This window comes from Choristoneura fumiferana, chromosome Z (genome assembly GCF_025370935.1).
Source record: "Choristoneura fumiferana chromosome Z, NRCan_CFum_1, whole genome shotgun sequence".
Lineage (NCBI taxonomy): Eukaryota > Metazoa > Arthropoda > Insecta > Lepidoptera > Tortricidae > Choristoneura > Choristoneura fumiferana.
The window spans coordinates 18,632,343-18,657,128 of NC_133472.1; the positions used below are offsets into that span (position 1 = coordinate 18,632,343).

General features: G+C 44.0%; 1 protein-coding gene across 1 annotated transcript; it reads right to left on the reverse strand.

Moving 5' to 3' along the window:
* Nucleotides 1–997: 997 nt before the first annotated feature.
* LOC141430685 (uncharacterized) lies at nt 998–24,551 on the reverse strand (the record flags this gene model as incomplete). The annotated part of the gene is given in 8 exon segments (XM_074091533.1): nt 998–1,267; nt 2,962–3,023; nt 8,189–8,442; nt 8,519–8,639; nt 9,325–9,398; nt 9,588–13,433; nt 19,057–19,243; nt 24,306–24,551. Coding segments are annotated over 8 exon segments (4,998 nt in total), but the record flags the coding sequence as incomplete, so codon positions are not given.
* Nucleotides 24,552–24,786: the final 235 nt, after the last annotated feature.

Sequence of the window (24,786 nt, forward strand, 5' to 3'; positions counted from 1 at the left end):
CAGCATCCGTGGACTGATGGATAAGATTGTCCTGGATTAGTATTGGCATGTCCCACAAGCGCTGACACGTCTGAGCCCATTGGCATGGCACATGCTCATCAGGACATAAGGAGCGCCAGGCTTCCGTAGCCTCCGCCAAACATGGGCCCATCACATCAGATGAGCTCGAAACATTTAGTATCTCTCTAATGAGCGGCACCGAACTGTTGACAGAGGCCTAGAAAGCCGGTACCCCGTTACAAATAAAATTTAAACTTATATCAGTTTGCAAAAAGTAAAGTAACATATCAGTGCAGCGACACTGAGGCAAACAGGTCCCGCGCACCCCCGATCCCGCGTCACCTCACCCCCGCGCACTCCCACCACACTCTTTATGCTCACAGTTGTATACCTTAAAACAACTGTTATTGCATAAATATTTTACGGAAATAGTTCGACTTTTAGATATAATTCAATTTGTACTTTTACATTTAAAAATGTATTTGTGAAAAGTGATTCGTGACGAGATGTATCAATTATCATAAAAAATGTATCAAATTTGTCTCGCATTGGTAGGTACAGTCACCAGCATTAATATCTGCCACAGCGGAGCGTGCAAAAATATCTCAAACGTCCTTCCGACCCTAGAAATAGTCGTATCAGATATTTATGCACGCTTATTGTGTCAGATATTGGTGCTGGTGACTGTGTTTTGAAATTAACCCCATAATATTTCCACGTAATAGGTGCCACCTATCTCTACCAGTGGGAACAGGTAAAAAAAAAATATATATCCCTAACAGTGGAGATAGCCTGGTAGGGATAGGTGAAACAGGGGCATTGATCTGTGGTTATACTAAAACATACATTTTATTGAAGTGCTTTCAGCTTGCTCAAGAACAGCGAAGTTTAACAAAAAAAAAACTTACACTACGAACCGGGAGAATCGTGCCCGGTACTGCAGGCCCTACGCTAAGATGGCATTGGAGTGAAGAAACATTAAAGCGAACCAAACCCATACATGATAAGATTATTTTATTATTATCTTGATAATTCAACATGACAAATGAAAGAATCGTATTATTTGTCGTCGTCTTTTTCCTTGGCTTCTTTTGATTTGGGCTTGAGACTCCGTTCCCTATCTCGTGAACGATCCCTGTCACGTTCCCGTTCACGAGATCGCTCTCGCTCCCGCTCACGCTCTCTGGAGCGCTCGCGCAGGCGCGGCGACCGTGATCGCGACTTGTGCCGCCGTGAGCGCGATCGGGACCTCTCGCGTCGGTACGACCTGCAGCATACAAATTAAAAATAATGATTGGGGTTGTCAGCTCAGCGAAGAAGCAACGCGGGCTTTAACAGAGTGCAGTGGTCGTGCGCGTAAGCGACGCGTTATATGTACACGGCGCTTACATCGTTATTCTCGCGAACTTATCAGCGGACGCTCTGGTACTCATTGGGCTGGGAGCCTGGGAGCTGGGACTTGTTGTTGTTGACACATTGGATGCTTTACATTACCGCTTTAATATACATTGCCGCATGGGAAAAAATTGCTATTAATTAACCTTAATGAAGAATCTTGGAAATGTGTGAAGTGTCGTAATACATCTAATGGCATGCACAAAACTCCTACTCAGGAACGGAGTAAAGATGTACAAGAATATAACATATAGGAAAAAACCATTGGAAAGGGCATTCAAGTCGTCTCTATCCTGTTCGAATGATAACACACCTGTAAGCGAAAACTATAGATACAACGTTCAAACTAGAAATTCGTTTGATTCTGTATCTGATTCTGAAGTACAAGAAGGTTCACCCTTATCATCATCTTCAAGACTAAATATTAAAGAAAATGGAAACGACCCTGAGATTAAAGACAGTCAACATGATAGATTAAAATCTATGAAGGATGAAATTAAGATACTTAAAGAAAAATTAAATAGCGCCGAGCAGCAAATACAAAAATTACTTTCAGAAAATTGTGCTCTAAAAGGTGTAAAAGAGGACAGTAGTAAATTAAATAATTCAACTGATATTTGCAACTCGGATATGAAAAACAAATCAAACAGGAAGAACAAAAAAACACCAGTTGATCTAGTTTCTCATTCAGAAGCAGAATGCCTAAAAACTCTGACTCCGAACGAAGAGGACCAGATCATTTGCGACGAGCCTAACTTGATAGGAGAAACGAGCCTGCCATCCTCTACGATTACCAATAGACGTGAAGAATACTTGGCTGATACAGACAGGATTAGTAAAATTTGCATGTTAAGCACAAATAAAAAGAATAACATGTTGCAGATTTTCAACTGTTTAGAAAAAGAGTATGAGTTTTGCCACTATCTTATACCAGATGTAGGTGAGACGTCTCCTAAATAATTTAAATCAGAAATTGACTGACTATATAATGCGGGCCTACTGCGTGATATTTATGGCTGAGGAGGATTTTAGGAAATCTCAAAACTATGCAAACTTAGTATCCTTTATAAGTAATACTGTGAAAAAATTACGCATACAAATATTGTTCTATGTGTTCCGATTTTTAACTGTGGCCGCTTTGCAAATATGTAAACATATTTCGACGAACTATTACTCTCGGATAAGATATTACAAGAATCTGCGTATTTACTAGATAGTAATTTAAATATAACTTATAACTTAAATATGTTCTATAAATATTCTGGGCATATTAACAATTACGGGATGAGAGTCATCTTTCAAGATGTTATCTACTTACTGAGCCGTATAGAAAAAGAAAATTTTTTTTTTCGTCATTAATCAGAGTACTACGGCCAGTTCTAATTACTTTTCATACCAAACCTTTTCATACGACATTGTAAATTTAGCAAGGTAAGCGAATATTTGTGTACATTTATGTGGTCGCATATGCACTATGCCTGGGAAAGGGTTAACAATACCACGTCATATTCTGGTTATGAAATGATGCTAAACTATGCAATGAATAGTTACGACGTTTCAACTTACTTTTCCCGCAGTCTTTCCGGCTTGATGGAGCGTGATCGCTCTCGGTCTCGGTCTCTCTCTTCCTGTACATAAAAGGTAAAGAAAGGCATTTTAGAATTCCATTTTTGCAATTTGCTCGACGGATCTCTGAGAGACTTGTCAAGTTGTCACACTGAATGCTTTCCGCGCTCATAGCTTTTGTGAGAGGACCAGACTGCATGCATGACGCTGAACACCGAGGCTTCTGTACATATTGTTATCTAGTTGGTTACTAAGTTCTGTTACTGGAGTTGTGACTGATAAAATATAATATAAAGCTTTTAATAAAAAACAGAATACAACACTTGAAAGCTTTTTTTGTACTGAATGTATATCGTATTTTTATAGAACTCCACGAAAATAGTGAGATTGCCGTCAGACGCAAACACGCGGTCGATTTACGAAAATTAGACTACAAATATGAGTGCAAATCTACTGATTTGTAGTATCCAGGAGTAATATTATTTATATCTATGAAAGCTAATGTCGCAGCATATTTTGGAGCCAGTATTCAGTTTTCTAACGACTCTGTGCTTCAACTAAACCCGGATTTTTAATCCCACGGTAAAAATGTAAACAAAGTTTCGTAATTGTCGAAATTACATTTCAGGGGATTTCAAGGTTTGGGCCCGCTAGAAATATTATATAAAGTTCTGTCGTTGCCATGTTTTTTTTCTATTATCGATAAAAGACTCGCAGGCTACTATGGAACTAGAAGTTTGTGTCGTACCGTCCCTCACGCTCTTGTATTAAATAGTATAAGTGTCAGAGGGACCGCACGACACGAACTTCGAGTTTCGTAGTAGCCCTGCCGTTTTTACGGGAGATAACTTACAAGTCGTCTTTTGACCGAGAAGTACTCGGACCGGAGTCCACCCTTTCATACAAAAATGAACGAAAAACAACGGAAAACGTAACAATGAACAACTTTACTACAATAAAAATATAATAACAATGTCGACAGTAAAAAAAATAACAGAACAAGAGTCACTGGAAAACGATTACGAATTCAGTCTCGAATATTAGTGCATTGAGCGACGTCTCGCGTCAAGCGGCCCACAGCTTAAAAACCCGAGTATAACACCAGGACAATAAATAAATTATGCATATGAAAACAGTACTCTCTTTGTAAATTAATATATCAAAGCGTAGTAAATGCCAAAGTAAAGATTTTCATCAGTAAATTAAAATATTTTATCTTGATTAAGAAATACAGTTTTTTAATGGGAAGACGATTTCTGGCAAATGTGAAAAGAATAAAATATCTTGAATTATGCAAATGTGTTTTGATAACGGCAACACCTTTGTTTACATTTTTTCCATGGCATTAAAAATCCGGGTTTATCCCTCACCTCAAACTGTCACATGCTTTGTAAGCCAAGTATTTGTCAATTTGAATGTAAACTAAAAATATATTTATGAAACTTTCAATTGTAAGTTATTATTATTATTATTTATTTATTCAAGAACAATATACATTGTGTTTGAAATCATAATGGGTAAATATAACTTTGACATCGATTCGATCGTACCTGTACGAAAAACTTGATCTCTTGCTGATCATGTCAATTCCCTACATTAATACTACGAGGGCTGGCTGGTAAGTTTCCGAAATGACAGATTAAAAAACAAATGAATCAAAAAATATATATGTCATTGTAATCTCTCGAATTTGGCGTAAATGCAGAGGCAACGTGAATTAATTATAATAAATCTAGTAATTTTTAAAAGCGATTCAAAGAAAACTTGTTTTCCATTTTCATGAAAATGGAAAAAACAGAAGTGCGTGCGGTAATTAAGTTTTATGTTTTGAAAGGCAAAACTGCAACTCAGATAAAAGCCAAACTGGACCGTGTTTTGGGGTCTTCTTCTCCATCTTTGAGCACTGTTCACACTTGGGTTTCCGACTTTAGACGTGGTCGACAGAGCTGTAACGATGCTCCCCGCAGCGGACGGCCAAATGAGGTAACGACTCCAGAAATGATCGATAAAATTAAAAAATTGTATTGGATGATCGCCGTGTAAAATTGCGGGAAATAGCAGAGATGGTCAACATTTCAAGAGAATGGGTTCTTAATATTTTGCACCAACATTTGACAATGAATAAGCTATGTGCTCGATGGGTGCCGCGTCTGTTGACAAATGAGCAGAAGCAACGACGCAAGGATCTTTCGGCGGAATGTTTGGAGAAGTACAGGTCTTATCCTAGGAAGTTTTTACGTCGATACATAACGGTTGACGAGACGTGGATCCACCACTACACGCCGAAGACAAAAGAACAGTCTAGGCAGTGGACAAATCGCGGCGAACCGGCACCAAAGAAATCCAAAACGATTTTGTCAGCCGGCAAAGTGATGGCAACCATATTTTGGGATTCCAAAGGAATAATTTTAGTAGATTATCTACAGAAAGGAAGAACGATAAACGGTCAATATTATGCTGACTTACTGCAGAATCTCAGTGACGCAATAAAAGAGAAAAGGCCTCACCTGCACAAGAAAAAAGTTTTACTCCACCAGGACAACGCCCCTGTTCACACAGCTAAAGTTGCAACCGCCAAAATCAAGGAATTGCACTTCGAATTGCTACCCCATCCTCCATATTCGCCAGACTTAGCACCTTGCGACTTCCGCCTGTTCCCAAATCTTAAAAAATGGCTAGGTGGACAAAAATATTCCTCAAATACTGAAGTCATAGAAGCTGTAAATGGGTATTTTGAGGGCCTTGACGAAACCTTCTATCGGAATGGGATAACAGCATTGGAGAAACGTTGGGCTAAGTGCGTGGACTTAGGAGGTACCTACGTTGAAAAATATAACATAAAACATATACATATTGTATTATTTCTGTGCCGTTTCGGAAACTTATCAGCCCACCCTCGTACCTCTATATGCCACAAAGTTGCGGATTCTTGATCGATCCCACTAAACACTAACAGCCTTATTAATAAAAAACATCTAATTCGAATTTAATCCGAACTTACACTTGGACTAGTTACTCCTTGACTAAATAAGTATTAAGTCAGTTTTAAAATTTGTATTAATAAACATGGACTAGCGAGGTATTAGTTAAACATTTCTGAAACCTAGACTATGACGTAAACAATGGCAACCCAGCGTGAGAAAAAAATAAAAGAATGAGTCATTGAATGAACGAGGAATGAAACATAGAAAAAAAACAAGAAATGTCTTTAATCTGTGGTTCATATGAACCCACATCCGAAGTATGGCGCTGTTTTGTAATGTATCTCGCTCACTCTTGTTATAGTCACAATAGTGTAAGTGTAGCGGTAATTAGTTCCGACGCTGGCCACCAGAACATGTATATTTGCATTGTCAGCATAGATTGTCAGCCTTTTGAAAACAGCAGGGCTACTACGAAACTCGAAACTTGAAGTTCGTGTCGTGCGGTCCCTCTGACACTTATACTATTTAATACGAGAGCGAGAGGGACGGTATGATACGAACTTCGATTTTCGAGTTTAGTAGTAGCCCTACAGTCACTTCAACATCATTGTTTGTTATTACGGGAATAATACCGAATGAAACTGAAACTGTTGAATAAAGATCGCATGTTAAGTAAATACACGTTAAAAATAATTTAGTAAAAACGATAAGATATCACGGCCCCAGACTCTTAAGGCAGTTAAGACTTTGATATGAGGCGGTATGTGACCACCTCTCGCATCACCTGCTAACTCATTTTTCACCATATCAACTATGAAATTGGCAGTATCACGACTAAATCGGTATTTAGTTTTAAATTCGTGTCCTGAAAGCTCGAAAGGATTTTTGCGGACTTTGTATAATTTTACATGCCTAACCACCTGCTGTTCTAATTCCTCGAGTTTTTCAAGCACTTGCACGACATGCAAATCATCGGCAAAATAATCCATGCTATACTATGCTATATGCATGCAAAAATAGTAGTTAGGTAAATAAATTTACTACAATAAATTTCAAATAAATCCACAGGCAAACTACAACCATCAATCGAAACAGAAAAGTTAGGTTACTCCAATATTACTCCATCGTTAAACTAGGCATCACCAAGGATTAAGTTTTAGTCGGAGACTAAGTCTGGATTAGCTTACTCTTTCCTTACTTCTTGTTTATTTATACTGACTTTTACTAATCTCAAGTTCAACCTCGAATTAAAGTTAAACCTACTCTACTCCACGTTTATTAATAAGGCTGTTACAGTTTGCCTGTGGATTTATTTGAAATTAGTTGTAGTAAATTTATTTACCTAATTTTGCATGCATATAGCATAAGTATAGCATGGATTATTATGCCGAAGATTCGCATGTCGTGCAAGAGCTTGAAGAACTCGAGGAATTAGAACAGGAGGTGGTTATGCATGTAAAATTATACAAAGTTCGCAAGAATCCTTTCGAGCTTTCAGAAAACGAATTTAAAACTAAATACCGATTTAGTCGTGATACTGCCAATTTCATAGTTGATATGGTGAAAAATGAGTTAGCAGGTGATGCGAGAGGTGGTCACATACCGCCTCATATCAAAGTCTTAACTGCCTTAAGAGTCTGGGGCCGTGGAGAAGTAAGTTAAAATGACTTTACTACCACGTGATATCTTCGTTTTTACTAAATTATTTTTAACGTGTATTTACTTAACATGCGATCTTTATTCAACAGTTTCAGTTTCAGTATTATTCCCGTAATAACAAACAATGATGTTGAAGTGACCGTTTTCAAAAGGCTGACAATGCAAATATACATGTTCTGGTGGCCAGCGTCAGAACTAATTACCGCTACACTTACACTATTGTGACTATAACAAGAGTGAGCGAGATACACTACAAAACAGAGCCATGCTCGGCCGCATCTTATATTTGGTTACTTTCTACTTCGGATGTGGGTTCATAACACAGATTAAAGACATTTCTTGTTTTTTTTTCTATGGTTCATTCCTCGTTCATTCAATGACTCATTCCTTTATTTTTTTTCTCACGCTGGGTTGCCATTGTTTACGTCATAGTCTAGGTTTAAGAAATCTTTAACTAATACCTCGCTAGTCCATGTTTATTAATACAAATTTTAAAACTGACTTAATACTTATTTAGTCAAGGAGTAACTAGTCCAAGTGTAAGTTCGGATTAAATTCGAATTAGATGTTTTTTATTAATAAGGCTGTATGGAAGCGAAAAGGAGTGAGCAAAACGTGGCGGTTTAGTGTAGAGAGAAGTTTACATCGTCGCGGCGGTCACGGTCACGGTCGCGGCGGTCGCGGTCGTCGCGCGCGCGTTCCAGCGGGTGCGGCGGGTGCGGAGGGTGCGGGCGGTAGGGTGCGGCGAAAGGCGGCGCCGGCATCAAGTGAGGCGCGCCGGGCGACATGTGCGAGGGCGGGCCCATGCCTGGCGGTGGGCCCATATTCGGCGGCCCCATCGGCCCGGGGGTCAGCTCTTTGATGTCGCTAGGCGCCCAACCGCTCTGCTCCGGATGACCTATAAATGAGCATAACTTCAGAGCAATGTTAAAGATTAGAACGTTTCCTGTATCGTGTAGTTTGCCGAAACTGACCCCAGGGTTCGTCATAAGGCGCGTGCGGCGGGAAGTAGTGGTCGGGTGGCGCGCCGAAGTATTCGGGCGGCGCTGGCTCGCGCGCTGCACGCCCGTACTCTCGACGCTCCGCCGTCATCACCTATCAGACCAATTCACAACAGAGCAATCGATTCAACATAATTAAAACTAAATAAATTAAAAAAATCAAAAACCCGACTGCCTTAAGTTTTTAGTATTTGGGTCTGATTTTTTAAATTAATGGTTTATTTCATACTTTTTTGATATTTCTGTAAAAATGGTAATTAAGGGGCTGTTTCACCACCCATTTATTAATCTTATTAGACAGATAAATGGGTTCTATTTGCAGAAAATTGTTTCACCAATTGGCATTGTTCATATTTGACCAATGTACCCTGATTCGAAAACCATTTCGAGGGATAGGGTTCTTGAAAAATCATGATGCTGCGACATTTATTTTATTTATTTATTTTACAGAAATATTCTACCATGTAACTGAGTATGTATAGGATCGGGATGCTGCCGGCATACAGGAGCTTATTTCGTATTTAATTAACCAATAGTACATAATTCCAGGGGCCAGTTCGAGTTGATTTCAGCCAAATATATTCCTTTCAAATAACTAGGTGCACATGAACCAGAACAACAATAATAAAACACCAAGTATATTATCTACTATGCCAAACCAATTAAACGTACACGACATCGCCATACTCTGATTCGACACGTTCTTTATATTACAGTATAATAGCAACCTGGAGATTATCAGGGTAAGAAAATGGAAGACAAAAAAATAGAAATCTAACCTGTATTGTATTTTCTCTGGCCTGATAATTGTTCGCCATAGGTGAATGCATTCCCTCGTCATTCCTCGGTGGCCCTGCAAAATTATTCATTCAAATTTTATTTACTATTTAATATAATACATGGGTAGTTCTCGCAAGTGGTTATAAATCATGATTCCAGAAAGCAAAAGCACCGGAGCCGGGGCGGGGCGCCACTAAATTATTAACATTTTGACGGCCAGCAACGCGACGCTCGCTTCGCAGTAGCCTGCCAAGTGACTCACCGGGCATACGACGCAGGTGCGCGTCAGGCGGCGGCGCGCGCGTCGGCGGACCGGCCAGCAATGCGACGCCCGCCTCCGTCACGCGCATGCGGCGCTGCCGCTCGCATCGCAGTAGCCTGCCAAGTGACTCACCGGGCATACGACGCAGGTGCGCGTCAGGCGGCGGCGCGCGCGTCGGCGGACCGGCCAGCAATGCGACGCCCGCCTCCGTCACGCGCATGCGGCGCTGCCGCTCGCATCGCAGTAGCCTGCCAAGTGACTCACCGGGCATACGACGCAGGTGCGCGTCAGGCGGCGGCGCGCGCGTCGGCGGACCGGCCAGCAATGCGACGCCCGCCTCCGTCACGCGCATGCGGCGCTGCCGCTCGCATCGCAGTAGCCTGCCAAGTGACTCACCGGGCATACGACGCAGGTGCGCGTCAGGCGGCGGCGCGCGCGTCGGCGGACCGGCCAGCAATGCGACGCCCGCCTCCGTCACGCGCATGCGGCGCTGCCGCTCGCATCGCAGTAGCCTGCCAAGTGACTCACCGGGCATACGACGCAGGTGCGCGTCAGGCGGCGGCGCGCGCGTCGGCGGACCGGCCAGCAATGCGACGCCCGCCTCCGTCACGCGCATGCGGCGCTGCCGCTCGCATCGCAGTAGCCTGCCAAGTGACTCACCGGGCATACGACGCAGGTGCGCGTCAGGCGGCGGCGCGCGCGTCGGCGGACCGGCCAGCAATGCGACGCCCGCCTCCGTCACGCGCATGCGGCGCTGCCGCTCGCATCGCAGTAGCCTGCCAAGTGACTCACCGGGCATACGACGCAGGTGCGCGTCAGGCGGCGGCGCGCGCGTCGGCGGACCGGCCAGCAATGCGACGCCCGCCTCCGTCACGCGCATGCGGCGCTGCCGCTCGCATCGCAGTAGCCTGCCAAGTGACTCACCGGGCATACGACGCAGGTGCGCGTCAGGCGGCGGCGCGCGCGTCGGCGGACCGGCCAGCAATGCGACGCCCGCCTCCGTCACGCGCATGCGGCGCTGCCGCTCGCATCGCAGTAGCCTGCCAAGTGACTCACCGGGCATACGACGCAGGTGCGCGTCAGGCGGCGGCGCGCGCGTCGGCGGACCGGCCAGCAATGCGACGCCCGCCTCCGTCACGCGCATGCGGCGCTGCCGCTCGCATCGCAGTAGCCTGCCAAGTGACTCACCGGGCATACGACGCAGGTGCGCGTCAGGCGGCGGCGCGCGCGTCGGCGGACCGGCCAGCAATGCGACGCCCGCCTCCGTCACGCGCATGCGGCGCTGCCGCTCGCATCGCAGTAGCCTGCCAAGTGACTCACCGGGCATACGACGCAGGTGCGCGTCAGGCGGCGGCGCGCGCGTCGGCGGACCGGCCAGCAATGCGACGCCCGCCTCCGTCACGCGCATGCGGCGCTGCCGCTCGCATCGCAGTAGCCTGCCAAGTGACTCACCGGGCATACGACGCAGGTGCGCGTCAGGCGGCGGCGCGCGCGTCGGCGGACCGGCCAGCAATGCGACGCCCGCCTCCGTCACGCGCATGCGGCGCTGCCGCTCGCATCGCAGTAGCCTGCCAAGTGACTCACCGGGCATACGACGCAGGTGCGCGTCAGGCGGCGGCGCGCGCGTCGGCGGACCGGCCAGCAATGCGACGCCCGCCTCCGTCACGCGCATGCGGCGCTGCCGCTCGCATCGCAGTAGCCTGCCAAGTGACTCACCGGGCATACGACGCAGGTGCGCGTCAGGCGGCGGCGCGCGCGTCGGCGGACCGGCCAGCAATGCGACGCCCGCCTCCGTCACGCGCATGCGGCGCTGCCGCTCGCATCGCAGTAGCCTGCCAAGTGACTCACCGGGCATACGACGCAGGTGCGCGTCAGGCGGCGGCGCGCGCGTCGGCGGACCGGCCAGCAATGCGACGCCCGCCTCCGTCACGCGCATGCGGCGCTGCCGCTCGCATCGCAGTAGCCTGCCAAGTGACTCACCGGGCATACGACGCAGGTGCGCGTCAGGCGGCGGCGCGCGCGTCGGCGGACCGGCCAGCAATGCGACGCCCGCCTCCGTCACGCGCATGCGGCGCTGCCGCTCGCATCGCAGTAGCCTGCCAAGTGACTCACCGGGCATACGACGCAGGTGCGCGTCAGGCGGCGGCGCGCGCGTCGGCGGACCGGCCAGCAATGCGACGCCCGCCTCCGTCACGCGCATGCGGCGCTGCCGCTCGCATCGCAGTAGCCTGCCAAGTGACTCACCGGGCATACGACGCAGGTGCGCGTCAGGCGGCGGCGCGCGCGTCGGCGGACCGGCCAGCAATGCGACGCCCGCCTCCGTCACGCGCATGCGGCGCTGCCGCTCGCATCGCAGTAGCCTGCCAAGTGACTCACCGGGCATACGACGCAGGTGCGCGTCAGGCGGCGGCGCGCGCGTCGGCGGACCGGCCAGCAATGCGACGCCCGCCTCCGTCACGCGCATGCGGCGCTGCCGCTCGCATCGCAGTAGCCTGCCAAGTGACTCACCGGGCATACGACGCAGGTGCGCGTCAGGCGGCGGCGCGCGCGTCGGCGGACCGGCCAGCAATGCGACGCCCGCCTCCGTCACGCGCATGCGGCGCTGCCGCTCGCATCGCAGTAGCCTGCCAAGTGACTCACCGGGCATACGACGCAGGTGCGCGTCAGGCGGCGGCGCGCGCGTCGGCGGACCGGCCAGCAATGCGACGCCCGCCTCCGTCACGCGCATGCGGCGCTGCCGCTCGCATCGCAGTAGCCTGCCAAGTGACTCACCGGGCATACGACGCAGGTGCGCGTCAGGCGGCGGCGCGCGCGTCGGCGGACCGGCCAGCAATGCGACGCCCGCCTCCGTCACGCGCATGCGGCGCTGCCGCTCGCATCGCAGTAGCCTGCCAAGTGACTCACCGGGCATACGACGCAGGTGCGCGTCAGGCGGCGGCGCGCGCGTCGGCGGACCGGCCAGCAATGCGACGCCCGCCTCCGTCACGCGCATGCGGCGCTGCCGCTCGCATCGCAGTAGCCTGCCAAGTGACTCACCGGGCATACGACGCAGGTGCGCGTCAGGCGGCGGCGCGCGCGTCGGCGGACCGGCCAGCAATGCGACGCCCGCCTCCGTCACGCGCATGCGGCGCTGCCGCTCGCATCGCAGTAGCCTGCCAAGTGACTCACCGGGCATACGACGCAGGTGCGCGTCAGGCGGCGGCGCGCGCGTCGGCGGACCGGCCAGCAATGCGACGCCCGCCTCCGTCACGCGCATGCGGCGCTGCCGCTCGCATCGCAGTAGCCTGCCAAGTGACTCACCGGGCATACGACGCAGGTGCGCGTCAGGCGGCGGCGCGCGCGTCGGCGGACCGGCCAGCAATGCGACGCCCGCCTCCGTCACGCGCATGCGGCGCTGCCGCTCGCATCGCAGTAGCCTGCCAAGTGACTCACCGGGCATACGACGCAGGTGCGCGTCAGGCGGCGGCGCGCGCGTCGGCGGACCGGCCAGCAATGCGACGCCCGCCTCCGTCACGCGCATGCGGCGCTGCCGCTCGCATCGCAGTAGCCTGCCAAGTGACTCACCGGGCATACGACGCAGGTGCGCGTCAGGCGGCGGCGCGCGCGTCGGCGGACCGGCCAGCAATGCGACGCCCGCCTCCGTCACGCGCATGCGGCGCTGCCGCTCGCATCGCAGTAGCCTGCCAAGTGACTCACCGGGCATACGACGCAGGTGCGCGTCAGGCGGCGGCGCGCGCGTCGGCGGACCGGCCAGCAATGCGCCGCCCGCCTCCGTCACGCGCATGCGGCGCTGCCGCTCGCAGTATGCTGACCACGTCACCTCGTTAAAGCCGTAGTTGAAGTAATCTGAACCAAACAACACTTCGCTCATTTCTGACAATAACTTTGGCACTATTATCAACAGCAACCAGAGATCTACTTATGAGTGGCAATTTGAGTTAAAATTTTAACGAAAACCCGAATAAAAAAACACGTTACACTCGTAGTTTCGTCCTGTCCGACCTTCTGTTCCGTATATCAGGGGCAAATTACTCAAAAAGTACAAAATGAATATTTACGAAATTACTTTCCTTGTAGTCGTAATAAAAATCAGAGTATTTAACTCGGGAAAAACACCAATAGCATACTCGAAATATTGGCACCATGGATATGCTCGGGTGCCAAGTTTTGTGTGATATTGGTTCTTTTTCTCCTTAATAGTTATGAAATACATAATAAAAAAATAAGCATAAAAAGTTGGGGCATCTGTGAGTTTTAGTTTTACTTATATATAAAACTGTTCGTAAATTATTTAGTACAGCGTCTTCTTTCGGTCACTACTAGATTTTTATGTAAAAAAAAAATATTTTTTATTAATCGAATAATCCACTTTATACCGTACTATATAGTGTACCCGCGGTTTCGGACGCGTAAACTATTCGACCACAGATCCCGCCGATACCGTTCCGTTAATCGCTACCTTTTGCTTTCTTTGTGTGAGGTTGAATGTGACACTGAGATGACAGTTAGCATCTTATTCGCATAATATTTAGATGATCGCTGCAAATGTCATGTGTAAATAATGTATATTAGTCATAAAACGTGTAAAATAAAGCTTTATAAACATTTTATAAATTCTATTTGATAAAAAAATTATCAACTAATTTTTAGCGAATCTACTCCATTCGTTCCATGATTCGTCCAACATCACTTTGACGTTGACAAAGTGTCCATATTGGTAAGAATGGCTACTTTAGTAAAAAGTATTCCACATTTTGATAATTATTTTTACAAATTTGATATTAAACGCTCGTGAAATGGAGTCGTTTTTTGCATAAAATATTTATCTTAAATACAGGTTGTAAACAAGTGATATTGGCATCTGCCTGAATACAGCTGCAAATTTCAATAACTTCAGCGGGAAGCTACGAATAAATATTCTCTGGAAACGTAACTAAGCCCGAAAAATCATTCCGCAGAATGTCTACCGCGACGGGTGGGGTTTAAAATATCTACCGCGCGTCGCACCAGTTCGGCCGTAAAACTTGAGCCGTGCAGTCGCTCCGTGGAAAATTTCGATCAAGTTTGTAATTGTGTTTGTGCTCGAATCAATTTAAAAAATATGCCGTCGTGTTGTGTGTTGTGGTGTAGAAGCCACACAGGACTCACCTTTCATATATAAGTAAATAAATATTTAAAACACCATAATTGGCGACTCTGGAAAGTGTTATGCAACATGTAACTAAGATTATTTTTTCCATGGATTGTAATAACTCTCACGTGATTTGCTCAAATATTTTTTTTTTTTCTAGTATAAAGGATGATATTATGCATTTAGTATTACAATAGTGTTTAATGCAACTGTATCATGATAAGGGCCATTGAGATACGAGTGCAAGTTTATAACATGCGGCGAAGCCGAATATCATAATAGATACGAGTGTCTCCAATGGCTGATTATGAATAGTTGCATACATTACTTTTTCTCCACCGCGAGCTCCGCCATACAAATTTCAATTTTCGTCTCGCCTCGCCTCGCCGGTGGAAAATCACCATAAGACAAGGTAATCAGGCCACAGCATACAGCCACAAACAAAAAGTTACTACTGTGTTCATTGCTAGCAGTTACGCTTCCAGAGAATATTTATTCGTAGGCGGGAAGTCAACGCGAGCGTAATTTTGGCACACATCCGTCGTCGGCAAGCCTCGCAGGCAACTGACGGCAGAGTATCGATGAGATAGCATCAATTACTTCCGCGCGCTAAAAAAAGAGACGAAAGTGCTACTATGCCGTTAGAACAGCAAGGCATAAGTGCCGTGACTCCCGAAAATATAAAATAATTTATATAAAATAAATTACGCCAACAGGACTTTGCTTACAATATCATAAAATAAACTGCAAAATTTTCTAATGCCTGCCTAGTCTTAAAAATGTCTCGAACCTACGAATAAATAATAAGTCAGAAAGCGTAACGGCGTTATAAAAATTGAAACTGTGCCCTAAGAGTCTCGAACAGTGTCACTGTTTTTTTTAATGTTTCGACTTCAAGCACAATGGAACTTAAAAACTGGTAACAAAAGAAAATGGATGAATTAACTTAAAAGCGTTCAATAGTAGCACTTTAAACCGTAATTTAGTGATACAAAGCTTTGTAGCGTCCAGATAAACCATTACCCCGCTGGCCGCGGTCGGTTCCACGTTGGCAATACTGTAAACATCTGCACACCGGCGCGTGGAACTGCGCGGCGTATTCGAGTTCATTTGAATTGCCCAGAAGGCCAGTCGAGAAGCGGAGCGACATTCCTTCCGGCGACGCGGTCCTGAACAGAGCTATTTCCATCACGTGTATCAAACTCATAACCTTCCGTTTTCCTAGTCTCCTATTTCATTGTAAATACTTTCCCTTTTGATATTATTTTATTATACGTTCGTGTGCCTCTAAATTCCTTTTTATTTGACCATCGAAGCCTCAGGAGGCGCACCTACAGCTTCATATATATTTTTTAAATTACATTATTATTTCTAATAATTATGATATTTAGGACTATATTTTCGTCTGATAGGTAAAGGACTAATGCTCTCAACTCTCAGACATTGTCACTATATTCAGTCATTTTTATATTGAGTAAGATTATACAGGGTGTCCCAGAAGTACCACGTCACAGTGACACCAGAGGTAGGCCAGCTCAAGAGGAACCTAACCAACCTAACATGACCCCAGTAAAAGTTGCACGGTTTTCGAGTTATTACCGAAATAAAGATTTTTGGGGATACTCCTCTTTATCTTGACATTTTTAGTACCAGCATCGACTTGGAAAGCTTTTAATAACAGTTTTTTTGTGTATCGAATCGTGAATAGTTACTTCAGAAGTGTAGTGTGTTATTTTGTCAGTAACTACCGTAAAAAGCTGAAAAAAAAATAATTAATCTTGATTTAAGTTGTCTCAAAAACATGAATTTCAATTTTAACCGTCTGCCATGAAAAAAATTTACTAGAAACGAAACAAACAAATAACGCCAATAAATTAGACATGTTATGCAGATTTAGAAATGGTATGACACATGTATCTTACTCCAAGAACATTAGACATTATTATCACTTTAGCGAAGCCATATCGAACCAACTTAAAACTGGAACTCCGAAAGCAGTCCCTGCTAAGTGGTACAAAAATGCTGTGTATAGCGATAGCTCATCTATTATCTGATACAATTATTTTGCCAAATGCACGAAGGTTAAATATTAATATTTGTCTCTCTTTTCAAAGCTAGGACCGGATCCTAAAGAACCGGATATAACCTAACCAAAAAAAAGTTGGAAAATCCCTAACTTTGTCACTTCAAAGTTCAATATTTCAAAAGCGGCTGAAACGATTTTGATAGAATATGTCTTAGAACCATCGCTAGAAAACCTGCTTTCAAATAATAAAAAAACGCATTCAAATCGGTTTACGCGTTTAAGAGCTACGGTACCACAGACAGACAGACAGACATAGCGGTCAAACTTATTACACCCTTCTTTATGCGTGGGTGGTTAAAAACAGGTTTATCTTTCATTCATTTATTGGAATAAATTTAGTTCACAATAAATGTTCAAATTGTCTCCCATGGACTCTGATGCACAAAAAACATCGTTTAATAAAATTTCGGCTCAATTTTCGTAAACTGACTTCCGATATGGTACGGGCCGCGTCGAATACTCGTTGCCGCAATTCTTCTTCAGAGCGTATTGGTTTCGCGTAAACTTTGTCTTTTAAACATCCCCAATAAAAAAAATCTAGTGGGTTTAGATCCGGGGAACGCGGTGGCCATAAAATTGGTCCCAATCGACCAATCCATCTCTCAGGGAATGTTTCGCTGAGGTGCTCACGGACTAGCCGAGCGTAATGTGCCGAGAAACCATCTTGTTGGTACCACATGGTTCGTGTCAGTGCCAACGGTACATCTTCTAATAAACAGGCAGGTCGTTTTGCAAAAACTGTAAATAGTTTCTACCATTCAGAATAGGAGGCAACTCGACCGGTCCCACAATTTGTCCATTAAGAATTCCAGTCCACAAATTAATTTTGAATTGGTATTGGGACCGATCTTCTCGTTCTTCATGTGTCTGTGTTGGTTTTCTGTCTGCCAGCTATGGACGTTGTGTAAATTGAAATATCCATCCCTTTTGCAAGCCGATTCTTCAGTCCACAATATATCATTGAAATAAATCGGGTTTTAGAATATTTTTAATAGGCTTACTTTTGGCCTCAATCTCGCCTGATGGAAGGCGAAGATGAGGCCTAAGATGGTACACGTTTGTCTAGAAGGTGTCTGTTCACTTTGACCTTAAAGATGTCCAGATTATAGCGTTAACCAAATAATATTATCTAACGTTTTAAACTTTCGTGATTTTCATTCATATTCATAATACCACCAACGGGACTTATCACGTTAACACACACGAGTAATATTTACCTCGACGTTTCGGCAACATTACAGTGGCCGTGGTCACGAGTAGACTGAAGTGTGGGGTGTCAAGTCTGCTAGCAGCGCGAGTCCTTCGAACTACCCTGTATTTTTGCAGTGTGGAGAAGGAGGAACTGAATGAACACACATTTCTAGTATAAACGTAGCTATCATAAGGTCGCGGGTGAGCAAAGTAGGTAATTTTTCAGTTCATTAATATGAACCTCGGCAAAGTAACGCCTGATTCAATAAATTAGTAGGTAATGTAACATGTTTTTACTTAACAGTGACGGCTTGCGGCATCAGCAAAGTGATAAGAATGCCTAATGTTATTTAAGTAAGATACATGTGTCATACCATTTCTGAATCTGCATAACATGTCTAATTTATTTGCGTTATTTGTTTGTTTCGTTTCTAGTATTTTTTTTCCATGGCAGATGGTTAAAGTTGAAATTCTTATTTTTGAGACAACTTAAATCAAGATTAATAAAGTTTTTTTCAGCATTTTACGGTAGTTACTGACAAAATAACACACTGCACTTCTGAAGTAACTATTCACAATTCGATACACATAAAAAACTGTTATCAAGAGCTTTCCAAGTCGATGCTGGTACTAAAAATGTCAAGACAAAGGGGAGTATCCCCAAATATCTTTATTTCGGTAATAACTCGAAAACCGTGCAACTTTTACTGGGGTCATGTTAGGTTGGTTAGGTTCCTCTTGAGCTGGCCTACCTCTGGTGTCACTGTGACGTGGTACTTCTGGGACACCCTGTATACATGCTGCATGCTGTAAGAAATTTAGATTTAAGGTGTACATTTTGCATGCTGGGATTCAGCTAAATGTGTCCTGGAAATCATAGTACAAGAACTTCTGTTAACCATATTTAACGCAAATAAATAAATGCATGAATGACTTTATTTTGATTAGTAATTAAGTGCTTTATCATAATCTGGTTCATGACGCCTCGCCGTAAAAATATAATTTTGCTTCATTGTGATAGTAAAACGGCTGAATGAGGCAGCTTAGCCTTGCGGTCTCACCTGAAATGTCAGCTCCAGGTTTGTTCCATGGTTTATCCTCAATGGTGTCGATGTTGAATTCTAGCGCTGGCACGCCGTTGATGCTGCCGGGTCCGTCCAGGTCCTCGAGCGTTACCTTCCCCGGCGCGGGCGCGGCGCCGGCGCGCGGCTTCTCGCCCGCGCCCGCTGCCACCAGGCCCACGCCGCGCTGCAACGAACACAACCCACAGCTTGAGAGTACCTACTAGTCCGCCCGCCCTCTCTAAATTAAATTTTGGGCTCAAAAAAACTTCAAAGCTAATTTTTGTACACAAACCTTTCTTAGGACCACAGATAAACCTTAAAGCCATTCGCGTCCTCCCCTTGATTATTCTTTTCCCCGTTTTTAGGGTTCCGGAGCCAAAATGGCAAAAACGGAACTCTTATAGTTTCGTCATGTCTGTCTGTCTGTCTGTCCGTCCGTCCGTCCGCGGCTTTGCTCAGGGACTATCAATGCTTGAAAGCTGTAATTTTGCACGGATATATATGTAAACTATGCCGACAAAAACGGTACAATAAAAAACAAAAAAAAATTTTTTTAGGGTACCTCCCATAGACGTAAAGTGGGGGTGTTTTTTTTTTTGGCATGCGGTTGCATAGTTGCTATAGTGTGGGGTATCGTTAGATAGGTATTTTAAAACCATTAGGGGTTTGCCAAGACAATGTTTCGATTCAGTGATATGTTTGCGAAATATTCAACTTTAAACTGCAAATTTTCATTAAAATCGAGCGTCCCCCCCTCACTAAAATTTAAACCGGTGGGTGGAATTTTTTTTAACAAATTCAGGATGGTTGTAAGTAAATCAAACTTTCAAGGAAAACTATAACGGCTAAGTTTGCTTGAGAATTATTAGTAGTTTTACTCTTAAATAGCAGCCTAAGGTATAAAATATACCTAAACTTGGATGATTCCGTGTAAAATACGAAATCCTTAGAAAAATATTACTTAAATTTTTCGTAATGGCTACGGAACCCTATTTAGGGCGTGTCCAACACGCTCTTGGCCGGTATTTAGTATCTCTAGTGTTAGGTTAAATTTACATTTATCAACTCTCTGCGAACATACTTACCTACTTAAACAAACTTTAACGTGAGTAGGTACAGTCAAGGGCATAAATATATGTACGTTCCCAGAGCTTCAAATATATATATGTACTATATATTAGGCAAATATATCCATGCGGAAATTTGATCAGAAATATTTGCACATTTATCGAGTCATGTACAATTGCAGACACAAACATGTAGGCAAACAAACAGCCATAGATATATATAAACGTTTCTCATATATGTTCATGTGAACAAAGGGTCGGAAATATCTACACACGTAGGTACTCGTATATCATAAACATGTGAACATAACAGATGTCAAAAATATCTGTACAGTCATCATCATCAGCCTATATACATACGTCGCACTGCTGTGCACAGGCCTCCTCTCAGAATAAGAGGGCTTGGGCCGTAGTTCCCACGCGGGCCCAGTGCGGATTGGGACAAACAGACAAAATATTTAGGCATTGATACCTTAGCTGTCAACGTCAACCACTTGTATCTAAAGAGTCAACATAACAAATATATCTAAACAACAGAAAAATAGACGTTTAAAGCATAGGTATAGCTATGGTCGAATGTTGAAACAAAAATTGTCATGCAATTTCAGGTTTAGTGCAATTTCACCTTTAGCAATTTGACAATCATCGAAAACAGTACAGTCTAGTCATCACATACATCTGTCTCACGTTTTTCTCTTCAATCATTTGATTGATGCCTCTCGGTCAAAATACTGTAACTTATTTACTTTTCGAAACAAATAGTAGCCTATATTTTTTTGTATGAATGGCCATGAAGCTACAGTGCGACTAGAGAAACGTAAAACAGTTAATTCTGAGTGGTACACGACCATTTGTTTGAAAGAATTTGAAGGAATTCGAAAAGATAACCAGAAACGAAGAATCATTCCTCATGACAATGCCAGCTGCCATACAGTAGGCGAATCAAGTCGGTTTTTTGAAGCTCAGAAGATACTCGTAGAATTAACGGGTCATTCGCCGCGCAGCCCTGACTTGGCACCCAATGACTTGTATTAATTACCAAGCGCGAAGAATAAATTACGTGATCAACGATATTCGATACAAAAAGAAGCAGTTGATGCGTTTTAACAGCACGTTTTGGAGATACCTCAGTTGGGCTGGCAAAGTGCTATAAAAGTTGATTTTAACGAATGAAAAAATGTATAGATCATCTCTGAGAGTATTTTGAAAATTAAAAAAGACATATTTATTTACACACGCATCGTTGTTTTATAATTCTGGATACATAAGTAATACCCTAATACCCTTGTATTGTATTTTATCTACACCCATATATAATAGTAGGTAAATCCTCAATTACCTATGCGTTCAAAAACCATAGGTAATGACCAGCATTACGACATTGAATTATATTATGAACACGGCTGTATAGTAATGGTCATTACGATACAGAAATCTCATTGATGACCACGTGCAGCAGCAGGTCGTCACGCGCACAGCGGGCGCAGCTCGTGGGGCAGACATACCTACTACCTAGTTCTCGTTAATGCAGGTCATTCTCAATGGTTCTTGAACACGTGATAGAGGATTTAATATATGGATATAGATAAAATATTGTATGCAACTGTACGTAATTAGACCTTAAAACACTCATGTGACCATATTATAAAACTCGTGTTTTAAGGACCCCTATTACGATACAGTTGCATAAAATACTATTATCTGATGGACATGGTGTAGTAACGGGTACATATAAATTTTTCTGTTATGTTCACATGTTTATGATATAGGTACGTGTGTAGATATTTTCGTCCCCTGCTTTGTCAAAATGTATAATAATGAGAAACGTGTATAGTATAGATATTTGAGGCTGTTTGTTTGCCTTCATATTTTTGTCTGTCATTGTACAGAATATAATTTTGTCCTCCGTTATGTTCGCATGTTTATGATAATATACGTGTAAGATATTTCTGACCCTTGTTTTGTTCATATGTATAAGAGAAATGTGTGAACATGTATTTATGGCTGCTTGTTTGCCTACATGTTTTGTCTGTCATTGTACAGTCAAGGGCAAAGATATCGACACGGCCAAAGTTGCAAAAATATGTATACACGGCCTTAATGTTAAGTGCATAAATACATATTTTTGTAACTTTGGCCGTGTCGATATCTTTGCCCTTGACTGTACTGATGTAAATGGGCGAATATGTACGCATTTTAATGTCTCGATAAAATAAAGTGCATATCGTCACTTCACTACGTAGTCGGTCGGTCCCAAAGTTCTGTCACTGGCACATTATTTTTAAATTTAGAACATGATTTTAAGAAAATTTGATTGAATTCCATTTTTGAATGTTTGACAATTATTTTAAAACAAAAAACAGTCATTCGTTGCAATTTCTCACGATGGAGTGGACATTGAAAGAAAACCGAATAGCTGTTTTAGCATTGCACCGCTGTGGGCACTCGCCAAGTACCTACCATTTTCAAGTTGTTCAAAAATGTAAATATGACGCTTAGGTTTGTGTACCGTACTATTGATAGGTACAATGAAGTCTCCAGTGTTGAAGACAAGAAAAGAATTGGCCGGCCTCGCTCCGTACGAACACCAGCAGTGATCAAAGCGATCAAGGCGCGCATAGCAAGAAATCCTGTCCGAAAACAGAAGTTGATGGCTTTGCAGATGGGTGTCAGTAGAAACCGTCAAAAAGGTTTTAAACGAAGATCTTAGTCTACGAGCATACAAAAAAAAAGGGTGGGCACTTACTTAATGCCCGTCTAAAAACAATAAGGCTTAAAAGATCCCGGAAGTTGTTAAAGCGGTACGCGAAAAATCGACACCGTGATATCCTCCTTACAGACGAAAAGATTTTCGATATTGAAGAGAAGTACAATAAACAGAATGATAGAGTGTACGCTAGGAGCTCTGAAGAAGCAGGAGAAAGAGTTCCACGGGTGCAACATGGGCATCATCCATTATCAGTGATGATCTGGTTGGGTGTATCTTACTACGGGCCAACTGAGGTTCATTTTTGCAAAAAAGGGGTCAAAATCAATGCGAAAGTGTACAGTCACCAGCATTAATATCTGCCACAGCGGAGCGTGCAAAAATATCTGACACGTCCTTCCGGCCCTAGAAATAGAGTCGTATCAGATATTTATGCACGCTTGTTGTGTCAGATATTGGTGCTGGTGACTGTACCTATTACGAAACTCGAAACTCGAGGTTCGTATCGTGCGCGGTCCCTCTGAGTACAACGGCAAAAACTACTAGACACTGGCAAAATAATAATTGTCCACCAATGGACAGAGCCATATTTTTTTTAAAGAAACAACAATTTTATTTAGAAATGTATATTCTATGATGGTATCAAATAGATACACAATAAACTGGCGACGAGTACCAAGACATGGTTTTGGATAAGCATGTCAAAGATCTGCCCAACACGCTATTTTCAGGATATAATTTTGTGTTCCATCAGGATTCTGCGCCAGCACACAAAGCCAAGACCACTCAAGCCTGATTTGACCGTCAAAAAATCGACTTTTTTGGTCTTCCTCCAGTCCGGACCTTAATCCTCTGGACTATAAAATTTGGCAGGTCTTAGAGGGGAAGGTCTGTGCTAAACCCCATAAAACTTTGGAGAGCCTGAAGTCATATTTAAGAAAAGCAGTCGCTGAAATAGACATGAAAATGGTGCGTGCTGCGATAGACGACTGGCCGCGCCGATTAAGGGCCTGTATTGAAAACAAAGGAAGTCATTTTGAATACTTTTAAGTAATTTTAATTCTTTATTGAATGTACTTTAAATTGGTATATAATTTCTTAAAAACTGATTGGTACTTTTGTTTTTATCATTATTTTCATTTGTGACAGAACTTTGGGACCGACTACGTACTTTAAAAATATTTGTAACTCAAAATCGATAATCTTTCTGAGTGACGTAAATTATTTGAAGGGTTAATGTACTTACAGTCGAACCATTTGATTCCTGACCCATCATAGAATGTTCTGACAGTAAGTGTCATAATGAATTCATTTGTCAAGCAATACAATGTCACTATGACTTTTTCTACGAAAAGGTTCCACATTGGGTCACGATTCATTAGATAACATCAGAGTGGAAAATATTCAAACCCGCCATTCGCATTTCAAGAATGTATTTCATTTGTAAGAATGGAGTTCCAAGAGAAAAATACCTTGATATTCAGGCTGGCATATGCCTGCGGTCCCGCTTTGATGTCTCCGATGGTGACCTTGACGTCATCGCTGTCGTCGGAGTCGGAGTCGCCGTGGCCCGCGCTACCGCTGGCCGCGTCGCCGTTGTTCTTCTCATGCTCATCGCGCTCGCGTCCCACTTCAGCAAAATGCTCGTCATTGAAATGAGAGTCATCATTTTCTTCAGCTTCATTTTCATTGTCTTCGTGATCTTTTTCTTTGCCATCCTAATAATTTTAAGAAAAATTTTAATCAGTTAATTAAGTTATTTAGTGAGAATACCAGAATTACACATATAAGGTGTTACTATAATAGCAATGGAAAATATTGTCTGTTGTTTAAAAATAAGGAAGTATTGCTGGAGCTGTAATGCTTATCGATGGATGTAGATAATAGATAGTACCTACTAGTAAGGTGTCACAAAGAGAGCTTAGGTTGTGAATTGAAAGAAATAACTGGGTC